The sequence below is a fragment of the Megascapheus bottae genome, chromosome 20 (genome assembly GCF_031878675.1).
Source record: "Megascapheus bottae isolate mThoBot1 chromosome 20, mThoBot2.hap1, whole genome shotgun sequence".
In the NCBI taxonomy this organism is placed as follows: Eukaryota; Metazoa; Chordata; class Mammalia; order Rodentia; family Geomyidae; genus Megascapheus; species Megascapheus bottae.
The window spans coordinates 29,610,252-29,622,730 of NC_143528.1; the positions used below are offsets into that span (position 1 = coordinate 29,610,252).

The following is a 12,479-nucleotide window of genomic DNA, read 5'->3' on the forward strand; positions in this document are numbered from 1 at the left end:
GTTTAATTCATAATAATTTTTTCTATAATAGATATAAGACACGTGTGAATATTCCACACATTATTCTAGGAATTACAAGGTTTCTCAGACTGACTGGTGATATCAATGGCTATGTCATGTTTTATGTTTCCTGTAGTGTTTTAGGTGATTTTTTTCCTACCTTGAGTATCTTTCTTTTTTTCTTTCCTTTTTCTTGTTTCTGTTTTTTTTTCTTTCTAGTCCTGGGGCTTGAACTCAGGGCATGGGCACAGAGCTCTACCACTTGAGCCACAGAGCCACTTCTGGCTTTTTCTGTGTATGTGGTACCGAGGAATAGAACCCAGGGCTTTGTGCATGCTAGGCAAGCACTCTACCACTAGGCCAAACTCCTGGCCCACCTTGAGTATTCTTATAGTGATAATTAAGGCCTACTCCCCTGTACATATCTCTGAAATTCTTCTACTAGTGGTTCAATTTTTTCAGGAATTCAAGCTCTGTCCTCTAGGAGTAAGAAAGCCTGTTCATTTCAGCCTAGCTTCCCTCTTCCTGTAGCCTGGTTATACTCTGGGTAGCAAGCTGGGTGATTGTGGCAATCATGACTGATCATGGTCAATCATGAAGTTATACTGAGTTCTTTTCTCTTGAAGTTTCAATATTCTTCATTATTATCTAATGTTTTGAAGTTTTATATACTTTTCTAATTGTTTTGGGTAGAGATTAACTATAACTACCTTATGCCACCTTAGTTAGAAGTCTAGCTTTAAAAAGCTATTGAATCAGGGCCGGGAGTTTGGCCTAGTGGTAAAGTGCTTGCCTAGCATGCATGAAGACCTGGGTTCAATTCCTCGGTACCACATACATAGCAAAAAGCCAAAAATGGTGCTGTGGCTCAAGTAGTAGAGCCCTAGCCTTGAGAAAATTCAGGGACAGTGCTCAGGCCCTGAGCCCAAGCCCAGGAGTGGCAAAAAAAAAGAAAAAAAAGCTATTGAATCAACTAGCGTCAAAAATTGATAATATTTAACCAATTTATAATAAGAGAAGACTAAGAGAAGAAACTACAAATTTAAGCCAGTGGAGGTGACTCATGCCTGTGGGAGGCTGACATCTAAGGATCATAGTTCAAAGCCAATCCAAGGCAAGAGTCCATGAGACTCTTATCTCCAATTAGCTACTAGAAAACAGAAAATGGGGCTGAGGCTCAAGGGATAGGGGGGTGGTAGCCTTGAGCTGAAGGGCTCAAGTACAACACCCAGACCCTCTGGTAAGGCAGTAGCCTTGAGCTGAAGAGCTCAGGGAGAGCGCTCAGGGCCAGAGTTCAAGCCCCATGACCCACCCAAAAAAAAGAAAAAGGAAGAAAAGAAAAGAAGTTTGTGAGGGGAAGAATTTTGAACTCCAGACCTCATGCTTGTTTGGTCAGCTAACTCTACAACTTGAGCTACACCTCCAGCTCAGTTTTTGTTGGTTGTTTTGGAGGACACTCTCCCTCTCCTGCCCTCCCTCCCACCTGATCTGCTTTCTTCCATCCTTCCCTCCTTCCCCCCCCACCCCTCCCCTACTTTTCTGCCTGTACAGGCTTCAAATCATAATCCTCCAGATATCAGCCTCCTGAGTAGCTGAGACTGCCAGTGTAAGTCCCTGCACCTGGCTCAGAATACAGTTTTAATGGCAATTATAAATCTCTTTGTCCATTAATCTCATCATCTCTCTATCTAGAGGTTGCCTTTGATTGGTTGACTTTTTTCATTTATTGTAGGCTATATTCTCCAGCTTCTGTGCATGCTGGAGTAATGTTTATTTGGGGGCTAAACACTGTGACCCTGTGAGTTTATTGAGTTTTTCTATTCCTATAAATAACCTAGACTTTGGTTCTAGGACATAATTACTCACTTGTGAATATCTTGACCCTTTTCAGTAGGTTTTCAAGCTTTGTTAAGTGGTTCAGAGCACCATTTAATCTCTTTTCTTCCCTCAGTCAGCAGCCTTTCTGAATAATCCACACAGCATCCTGTGAATTTTGATGGAACTAAGAACTATATCTGCTCTGTGTTCTCCAAGAGAGTAGGGCGCACAAAATATTCCAGCTGTTATTCTAACGCAAACTATTCAAATTATTATTATTGGGTGATCTTTTCTCCAGATCACAGAAGATTTTGTTGTATTTGCTATGGTTTTATACTAGATGTAGTGGTATGCTTTGCTGGACTAAAGACTTGATGTGACTCAAAAAGATTGTAAAAGGCCACAGTTTTCGTGTGTGTGTGTGTGTATGTGTGTGTGTGTGTGTGTGTGTGTCTGTCTGTCTGTCATTCTGTTCTTCAGTAATCTATCTTATATTCTAGTCATATTGGCCTTCTTAGACTTCCAGTTCTGTAGCTAAAATATATCTAGCTACACATACGTTTTCTCTGCCTGTACTGAAAGGATGGAACTTGATGTTTTTTTCTTGTGGGCATTGTCTTTCCAGTTTTGTCTATTAAAGAGACTTTGCATTGCAAATGACTATATCTTGGGTTTACTTCTGTTTTTTTTTTTTAACTCTTTTTAACCATCCATTTAAAATTTGGTTTTAATCATGTTTTTGTGCAAAACTAAATAGTCCTTGCTTATTTGTATGCACTGACTCTGATGGAACTAATATATAAAACTACATTAATTTGGAGTCATTCTGTGTACTACAACTTGCATCCTAATAAAGCCTCTTTCAGAGGGCTAAAAGAAAAATATACCAAATTGTATAGATAGCCATTGTTAAGTCTATATTACTGAAAACCTGTATTAAATCCTATGTTTTGCTGGTGTATGCTTCGTGTTTTACTATGCAATGTTCTAGCAAGTCAAAATCTAACTTGTGGCCAGGTGACAGGTGTTAGCCTTGAGCAAAAAGTGTCCAAAAAAAAAACCGATATGTGAGCTAAAATAGTACACATTTTTTTGGATATATTTTTTTGCTTTTTAATACATGTTCATATTTATCTTAGAATGTTTTAATAATTTTTTTCATGAAGCACGCACTTAGACAAAAGACAAAACTTGCTGAATAATGTACTATTACACTCTATCACTGTCAGTTATTTCTTTTAATTTTTTTCTTTTAGAACGTACATTGGGAGAGGTTATTAAGTTAGATCCTATTGGATCTCCAAGAAAAGTCTGGGGGAAGAGCCCTGCAGACTCAGTACTGAAGATACTTGGAGAAGCTGAACTCCAACTTCAGACAGAATTATTGGAAAACACAACTGTTAAAACTGGTAAGCTAGTTGTACTAGAATATTATTTAAAAAGTTAATTATTTGATTAATGTTACTACAATTTTCTGTGAGATAGGGAATACTTTTTATTTTCTGGAGAGTTTACCTAAATGTTAGCATTGAATTTTGACCTGATATGACTTAGATGAGTATAAAAATATGATAAATGGGGGCCGGGAGTTTGGCCTAGTGGTAGAGTGCTTGCCTAGCATGCATGAAGACCTGGGTTCGATTCCTCAGTACCCCACATACATAGCAAAAAGCTGGAAGTGGTGCTGAGGCTCAAGTGGTAGAGTGCTAGCCTTGAGAAAGTCCAAGGACAGTGCTCAAGCCCTGAGCTCAAGCCCAGGACTGGCAAAAAAAAAAAAAAAATACGATAAATGAGGATATCTACTACAGATCTGGAAAAGTCAGACTTTTTTTTTTTTTTTTTTTTTTTTGCCAGTCTTAGGCTTGAGCTCAGGGCCCAAGCACTGTCCTTGGACTTTCTCAAGGCTTAGAGCTCTACCATTTGAGCATCAGCACTACTTCTGGATTTTTTTTTTCATGTATGTAGTACCGAGGAATCAAACCCCAGTCTTTGTGCGTGATAGGCAAGCCCTCTACCATTAGACCAAACTTCCGGCCCCAGACCAGTTTTTTAAGGGAATGTGTGTGTGTGTTTTGTTTTTTGTTTCTGATACTGAGAATTGACAAAGTGACAAAGGAACTTACAAATCCTAGGCACACACTTTACCTTTTAAGCCATGCCCCAGTTCTGTTTATATTTTGTATTTAGAATAGGGTCTCACTAACTTTCCTGGAAAGCCCTTATATTCAAGATCCTGCTATCTCTACCTCCTGATTAACTGGGCTTACAGATGTAAACCACGACACCCAGCTGTGGGGGTGGGGGAGAGAAAGAGAGAGGGGGCCGGGCCAGGCGAGTGGGGAGTGGGGGCGGGGAACAACACTTATTATCTCTGAGTCTTGTGGGTATTTGTATATTAGCTGTGCATTAAGAAACATGACCAAGTGCTAGACACAGTGGTTCACTCCTGTAATCCTAACTACTCAGGAGGCTGAGATCTAAGGATCAAGGTTCGAAGCCAGCCTGGCACAAAAGGACCTGAGACTCTTATCTCCAATTAACCTCTAGAAAATGGGAAGTGGGGCTTAGCTCGAGGATAGGGTGGTAGCCTTGAACTGAAGAGCTCAGGGACAGCAGTGCTCAGGCCAAGTTCAAGCCCTATGATCCACAAAAAGGAAGAGAGAGAGAGAGAGGCAGAGAGAGAGGGAGGGAGGGAGAGACGGAGGGGGGGGGGAACGTGGCCAAGTGTATATAGGCCTTTTACATGATAAAAACACAGAATTGGAAATGGAGCTGAGGTTCAAAGTGGTAGAGGGCTAGTCCTGGGCAAAACTGTTCAGGAAGAGCTCCCAGGCCCTGAGTTCAAGCCTCAAAACTGACCCCCTCCAAAAAAAAAAAAATGTGGAACATAACTTTTGGTACTCTTTCCTTCTGTTGCTCTTTTTCTTTGTCTCTTCTTAAAGCTCATAGTAGAGCTTCAAATTCAAATTCTTGCTATCGCTACCTCCTGAAGCTTGTGTTAAAATAACATAGGAGGTGAAGGTATTGACAGGTTCTGTACTGAAAGAGCCAAAATGGATTTCTGTTTCCTCATTAAGAATAACTTTCCTTGCCAAGCGCAGTGGCTCATGCCTGTAATCCTAGCCACTCAGGAGGCTGAGATCTGAGGATCGAGATTCAAAGCTAGCCCAGGCACTAAAATGTCCATGAGACTCTTATCTCCAGTTAATCACCAGAAAACCCAGTTGCACTGTGGCTCAAGGGGTAGGGTGGTAGCCTTGAGCTAAAGAGGTCAGGGACAATGCCCAGGCCCAGAGTTTAAGCCCTATGACAACAACAACAAAAAGAATTAACTTTCCTTGGGTAGGGGAGCATGGCCTAGTGGTAGAGTGCTTGCCTAGCATGCATGAAGCCCTGGGTTCAATTCCTCAATATCATATACATAGAAAAAGCCAAAAGTAGCACTATGGCTCTAGTGGTAGAGCTCTAGCCTTGAGAAAGCTCAAGGACAGTGCCCAGACCCTGAGTTCAAGCCCCAGTACTGGCCAAAAAAAAAAGAATTTCTTAACCACAAACCATTCTCTTATCTAATAACAAAGAAATATAATAATTTGAATGAAGAAGTAATATACTATTTGTTTGTAAAAAGGGCAAAAGCACAATATATACATATATATGTATCAATGTATATACATATACATATATATATCATTTGTCCAAACTCATACCTTAAATTTTGAAGTTGTATGTCAAACACTAACCAAAAGTAAAAATAAGTAATAACCTAACATTACACTTTAATCAGAGCTCATTTTTAAAATGCCTCTGGCTTTATTCGGGCAAAAATGCTTGCAGGCTCTAAAGTTTTAAAAACTAATGATGAGATGCTGACTTCGGCAGCACATGTACTAAAATTGGAAGGATACATAGAAGATTAGCATGGCCCCTGTGCAATGATGACACACAAATTCGTGAAGCATTCCATTTAAAAAAAAAAATGAGGAGGAAGTTGCACATGGTCTTCCATGATCGTCTGAGCTCTTCCTTCATTTGACACAATGTGATATGAATATGAAAAGTCAAGCTAATAAAAGGAAAGATTGTATTCTGAAGACAGAAATTGGGAAAAGTATTGGAAGACACTGTATTCTGAAAAGAGAAAGCTAGGAAGAGCCTCAGTAATGATGAAAGGGTTGACAGGACCCCTGGAAAGCATGGAGAAACAGAAAGTTATCAGATAAATGTAGGAAACAGTTTACAGCTGCAATCCTGGAGAGAGAAGCCAAATCCACAACCACCAGGTAAGCCAATTACCCCTGTACAATACAGGCAGTCCTAGCCTTAGCCCTAGTACAGGGATTTGGTGTGACAGTGACCACTCCTTCATGAAAGGCCAGCAGTGCAGAATAAGGCATTTTTTTCACACCACATATGTTACAGACGGCATCTTAAGAGGTCTATTGTTTGAAACTAAACTGTTATGGCTACCTGAAATCAAGGAATAAACATAGCTTAGAAACTCTGGTTACACCTTGTCCCCATGTGAGTGGTGGATGACCACAAAAAGATTATGGAAAAGGAGGTCTGATGTGGACTCACTGAGTAGTTTAAATAAGTAAAAACTGGGACAGTAATGGGTACAGTAGTGAGTGGCCACATTTTGTTAAGGCTGAACTCTGAGCCCATTGCCATAGCTCAGTTGATTGCCTCAAGCCTCCTCCTTCCCACAGGGTATTTAACTGCCAGGCAGGGCCTCAAAGTCCTGATACAGAAGACAGAGTACCCAATTCATGCATGCTTAGAATTTACAGTCCTCCTGCTTTAACTTCCCCATTGATGAGATTACACACACACACACACACACACACACACACACACACACACACACACACACACACACACACACACACACACACACACACACACACACACAGTGCCCAACTAATACCTGTTTTGTTCTTGTTGTTTTTCTTTGTAGTACCAAGTACTGATCCAAGTATTGCCTCATGCATTCTAGGCAAAAGTTCTCCCACTTGAGCCATACTTTTTTTGTTGTTGTTATTTTCTCTTTTATTTTTCCTTTCATACACGGTTTTCCTAACTTTCCCTAAACCCCAAATATACATTTGAAGGAGAAATAATAATTTCCTATACAGATGAGAAGGTAAAACAATCATGAAATTTCAGGTGAATAAATCTCACTGGACAAGTGAGTAAGCAAGTACGAATTAAGAATCAGACATTACGGCCGGGAGTTTGGACTAGTGGTAGAGTGCTTGCCTAGCACGCACGAAGACCCGGGTTCGATTCCTCGGTACCACATATATAGAAAAAGCCGGAAGTGGTGCTGAGGCTTAAGTGGCAGAGCTCTAGCCTTGAGAAAATCCAAGGACAGTGCTCAGGCGCTGAGCTCAAGACCAGGACTGGCAAAAAAAAAAAAAAGAATCAGACATTACAAAAAAAAAAAACCCAACAGCAACAAAATGAGCACTAGCTTTGGGATAGCACACAGGCTGAATTCAAGCTCTAGAACCAACATGAAAAGAAAAAAACATATAAGAATTGTAAGAATTGTAAAGTCGTTTTGAAAACTAACATGACTTTCACTTTTTGTGTTTTCAGAGATTTCTCCTGAAAGGGAAAACCTCACACCTTTAATCACTGGAGGAGAAGAAGAAGAAGAAATGCATTGTATATCACAAGATGTAACCCCATCAGCTATTGGTGATTGTTCTGTTGAGACAAAAAGTTTAAATGTTGGTGAGGTATCTCCACAGACATCATTAAGGCCAGAGGGAAATATTGCAGGTATGTTTATATATATTGCAGGTATATATATATATATATATATATATATGATCAAAATTTATGTATATGTTTAGATAACTCAAACTAGGTTCAGTATTATTATACTTTATTATTATTATTATACATATATTAATTTTCCTCTACCCCTTTTGGGGGAGGGCAATTTCAAGACAGAATCTCAGTCTGGTTGTAGTGGCTCATGCCTGTAATCCTAGCTACTCAGGAGGCTGAGATCTGAGGGTTGCGGTTCAAAGCCAATCCAGGCACTAAAGTCGATGAGACTTATCTCCAATTGACCACTAGAAAACTGGAAATGGCACTGTGGCTCAAGGGGTAAGGTGGTAGCCTTGAGCTGAAGAGCTCAGGGACAATGCCCAGGCCAGGGGTTGTTGTACCCGAATTCCTAGAACCCCGAAAAGACCACCAGAGGCCACAGTCAGAGCTAAAAATCAAGGTTTATTACGAGTCTAGACTCAGACCTCCACATACCCGTTGCCGGCAACGCTAAGAGGTCCTGAAAAAGGATTTTACACAGCTTTTATAGGGGAATTCCATAGTTAAAATCACCTGATTGGCTGTTTGGTAACTCAAACCACTGGTCGCTTTAAGATTAATCAGAGCTCAGGTGTCTAACCACTGAGCATCAAGCTGTTGCCACCTGGGGTTCAAGTACATGGGCCCTGAGCAAGGCGGGGAGGGGGTCATTCCCAGAACATGGGACAATCTTGGCACAACAGGGTATGGTGGTAGCCTTGAGCTGGAATGATCAGGAACAGTGCCCAGGCCCAGAGTACAAGCCGCATGACCAAAAAAAAAAGACAGGATCTCATTATGTAGCTCATGTAGGCCTGGAATTCCCCATCCTCTTGCCTTAACTTCCTCAATGGTGGGGTGATAGACACACACCACCATGCCCAACTAATATTTTTTCCCCCTAGTTTTGCGGATTGAACCTCATGCATTCTTGGCAAATGTTCTCCTAACTGAACCACATATATCCAGCACTGTTTTGTTCTTTTCTTCTTTTTTCTCTAAGAACAGTTTAATATATGTGCATATATTTTCTTTTGTAAAAATATTTTTATTACTGCATTTGTAAATCTGAAAATCACAGTCCACCTTAGCCAGGGCAAAAAAAAAAAAAGACCCCATCTGAAGGGGCCGGGAGTTTGGCCTAGTGGTAGAGTGCTTGCCTAGCATGCACGAAGACCTGGGTTCGATTCCTTGGTACCCCACATACATAGCAAAAAAAAGCTGGAAGTGGTGCTGAGGCTCAAGTGGTAGAGTGCTAGCCTTGAGAAAGTCCCAAGGACAGTGCTCAAGCCCTGAGCCCAAGCCCAGGATTGGCAAAAAAAAAAAAAAAGACCCCATCTGAAAAATAACAAGCAAAAAGGACTGAAGACTTGGCTCAATTGGTAGAAAACCTTCCTAGCAAATCCAAAATCAGTCTAACCAAAAGCACAAGATCTGATCAACAATAAAATCAGTAAGAATGAGGGATATGATTGGCTCAAGAAGTAGACTAGGGCCACTTGAATTTGACTAATAAGCAAAAGTTTAACCCCAGTACCTCAAAAAAAAAATCTAAAGGCTGATAAGTGAACAAAATAAGTTATTTGTCTTCCACACACAAAATATACAATGAAACAGACCTGGACACTCTTTTTCACAAACAGAAGATGCAAAGAATATAACTGTCATTGATCCATAGAAATTCTGGCAGATGCCAGGAGTAGCAGAAGAAGAAAGAAGACAAGGAAAGGGAAAGTGAAGCAGAGGAGAAAAAGGGAAATGGGGAAAGGCGGAGAAAAGTGGAAAAGAACGGGAAAGGGAATAGAACACCTCATAATGGAGGCTCTGTAGCCGAGTGCAAGGGTTGACTTTTTCTGAGAAAACCCATATAGTAACTATTTTAGCCTTTGCTGGTGATACAAGAGTACTGATACTGATATGACTTAAAATATTGGAGAATAGTTATTCATTTAAAAATAAAATTAAAAGCCAGGCTGTGGCTCACGTCTGTAATCCTAGCTACTCAGGAGGCTGAGATCTGAGGATCAAGGTTCAAAGCCAGATTGGGCAATACAAAGCCTACAAAGCCATGAGACTCTTATCTCCAATTAATCATTAGAAAATGGAAGTGGAGCTGTGGCTCAAAGGTAGGGTGGTAGCCTAGAGCTGAGGCGCTCAGGGACAGCACCCAGGCCCAGGAGTAGGGCGGTAGCCTTGAGCTGAAGAGCTCGGGGACAGTTCCTAGGCTAGAGTTCAAAACCCATGACCCACCCAAAAAATAAAAATTAAATTAAATTTAAAAAAAAGGATTTCACTCCCAAGCATTTATCTCATCTTAGCATAAAGTAAAAAGCATAAAGTAAAAGACAAGAACTCATCAAAGCATAAAGACAAGAACTGTAAAAACCTCCTCTTTGTACATCACCCTGACCATAAAATTAAAAAAGAAAAACTTGTACAATAACAAATGCCTTTTAGAACACTTCAGGTAATGGGGATCTTTACAGATGTAGAAGGAAGTGTTTCTGGATCTTAGGAAAATGAAGGATGGAACTGTTGGCTTAAATAAGATTCTATTAATACTTCACTTAGAAAATAGAAATGGGGCCAGGAGTTTGGCCTAGTGGTAGAGTGCTTGCCTGGCATGCACAAAGACCCAGGTCTGATGCCTCGGAATCACACACATAGAAAAAGCCAGGAGTGGTGCTGTGGCTCAAGTGATAGACCTTTAGCCTTGAGAAAGCCCAGCACTCAGGCCCTGAGTTCTAGCCCTAGGACTGGCAAAAAAAAAAAAAAAGAAAATAGAAACAGCTGGGTACCAGTGCCTCACACCTGTACTTCAAGCTAGTCAGAGACTGAGACCTGGAGAATGGAAGTTGGAAGCCAGCCCAAGCAAAGCAAATCTTGGTGACTTCGTCTTCAACTAGCCAGCAAAATGCCAGACTAGAAGCGTGGCTCCAGTGATAGAGCACTATTCATAAGCAAGAAAATGAACCCTGCTTCCAAGCCCTAGTATAAACACAAACAAAAAAATGTTACTAACAAATGATGAAACTATGATCATCACTGTTTACTTTCAGAAAATATCACTTAGATAAAAAATGAGCCACTACCAGAAAACAGACGTAATTCTTTGGTTACCACACTATAATTATATTATCAATAACACTGAGAAAGTATATTTCTATTGTTTCTGTTACTGAAATAGAGATTTTAAAGATAAATTTTCCATACTAGTCAGTAATATAACATTCTATTCCATATTTGTTACAACAGATATCTTTATTTTTAATCAGTCTTTATACTTTCTTTAAATCAATAGGAATAAAATTTTAATAAAGAGAAAATGTTATTTAATAAAAATACAATTTAAAGTATTTGAGTATTTTTATTACAGTGAAAATGTAAAAGGATTAGTCTGTCATTTCAAAATGACTGGAGAATGACACAATAAAAGGATGAAAGCCAATACGTAAAACATTTCATTTCTCTATTACAATCAGTATTGAGTCTAAAACTGAATAAGGATCATTGATAGAATTTTTTCTCAGTTTTTTTAATAGATTTTGCTTTGACCTGTTTTCTGTTCTGTTTTTGCTCTGTAGATCCTGATGATTTAGAAACAGAAGTTCTTCAAGAGCCAAGTGGAAAAACGGATGAGGGGAGCTTGCCATGTACGGTTACTGATGTGTGGTTTAATGAGGACAGAGACCCAAATGAAACTGAGTATGTTGTCCCTTTCTTCCTTATTTTAAAATCAACTTCCCTTTTGTAGAACTGTGATAAACTAGTAGTTTAAGATCCTAATATTGAAACTATAATATGATTTCATTCCTTAATACTCACTTGGTTTAGAAATCAACAACTATACAAATAACATGAAGATACAGAATAAGATACATACCTGCCTTCTCTTTCCAACTGATATCTATTCCCTCCTTTGAGATAAATTTTCTTTGGTAAAGAGAAATATCATTTTCATGTTTTAAAACATAATTGTTAGTATAACACACATAGTGTTTTTCCTCCTTGCTTGTTTTCAGTCAATAAAGTACCTTATTTATTAATACATGATTAATGTATTAATCATGTATTAACATGCTCATTTAGCATATTAATGAACAGAGGCAGTCTTTTTAATTATGTTGCATTGTATGGATACACCTCAACCCAGTAAGTCTTCTGCTTGATGGACACTTAGCGACATTACAAATAATGCTGCAATGAGGAACACTGCAGCATTTTCTTGTATTTATAAGAAAGAAACAAAATGGTAATTGCTGAGTCAGTTGGATTTTGACAAAGTACATTTGTAATTCAATTTTTCTCCCAAGGGTTCATAAAATTTAAACTCTGAGAAAAGAGCATGTAAAGGTAAATGACTAATCATTAATGATTGCTAAGTTTCTCTTGTTTTAAGTAAAAAATATGTACATATAAACTGAAAAAAATTCTTAGGAGATGCTAGTGAACTTGTCTCTCTTTTCTTATGTTGGAGTGCTTTTTTTTTTCTGGCAAACTTCTTATATCCCTATGTGTAGACTGGAGGATAGGGTTACCAGTCCACAAAATGAAATTTCTGAAGATGGAATCCCAATGAATGTGAACCAACTTAGTGAAGATCATATGGGTAAGCATCACTAAGTAAGTGTAATTTCTTTCTGGAAGGTTTAGTAACTACTGTATTTGGGCAACATATAGATAGAAAACATTCCTTGTCAGTCATTATAATCCTTATAAAATATTATGTATCACTGTATTGTATGTTAGGATAGTAAAAGATTTTATCAAAAGTTACTTTATTGAGTGTTTAGAGCTAGAATTACGTAAAGTAATATGGTAAAGACATTAAATAGTCCTCT

At 39.0% G+C, this 12,479-nt stretch overlaps 1 protein-coding gene and 1 non-coding gene across 2 annotated transcripts in view; both read left to right on the forward strand.

Annotated features, from left to right (window-relative positions):
- Nek1 (NIMA related kinase 1) overlaps positions 1-12,479 on the forward strand; it is a 95,862-nt gene that overhangs the window by 65,274 nt on the left and 18,109 nt on the right. Inside the window, exons 27-30 of the mRNA XM_090354206.1 lie at positions 3,075-3,227; positions 7,420-7,605; positions 11,223-11,343; positions 12,159-12,247. Coding sequence (XP_090210332.1) covers positions 3,075-3,227; positions 7,420-7,605; positions 11,223-11,343; positions 12,159-12,247 — 549 coding nt within the window. The remainder of the gene's footprint in view (positions 1-3,074; positions 3,228-7,419; positions 7,606-11,222; positions 11,344-12,158; positions 12,248-12,479) is intronic.
- LOC150049331 (U6 spliceosomal RNA) lies at positions 5,682-5,788 on the forward strand. The gene has a single exon (XR_016539057.1). It is a non-coding gene; the product is annotated as a U6 spliceosomal RNA (small nuclear RNA).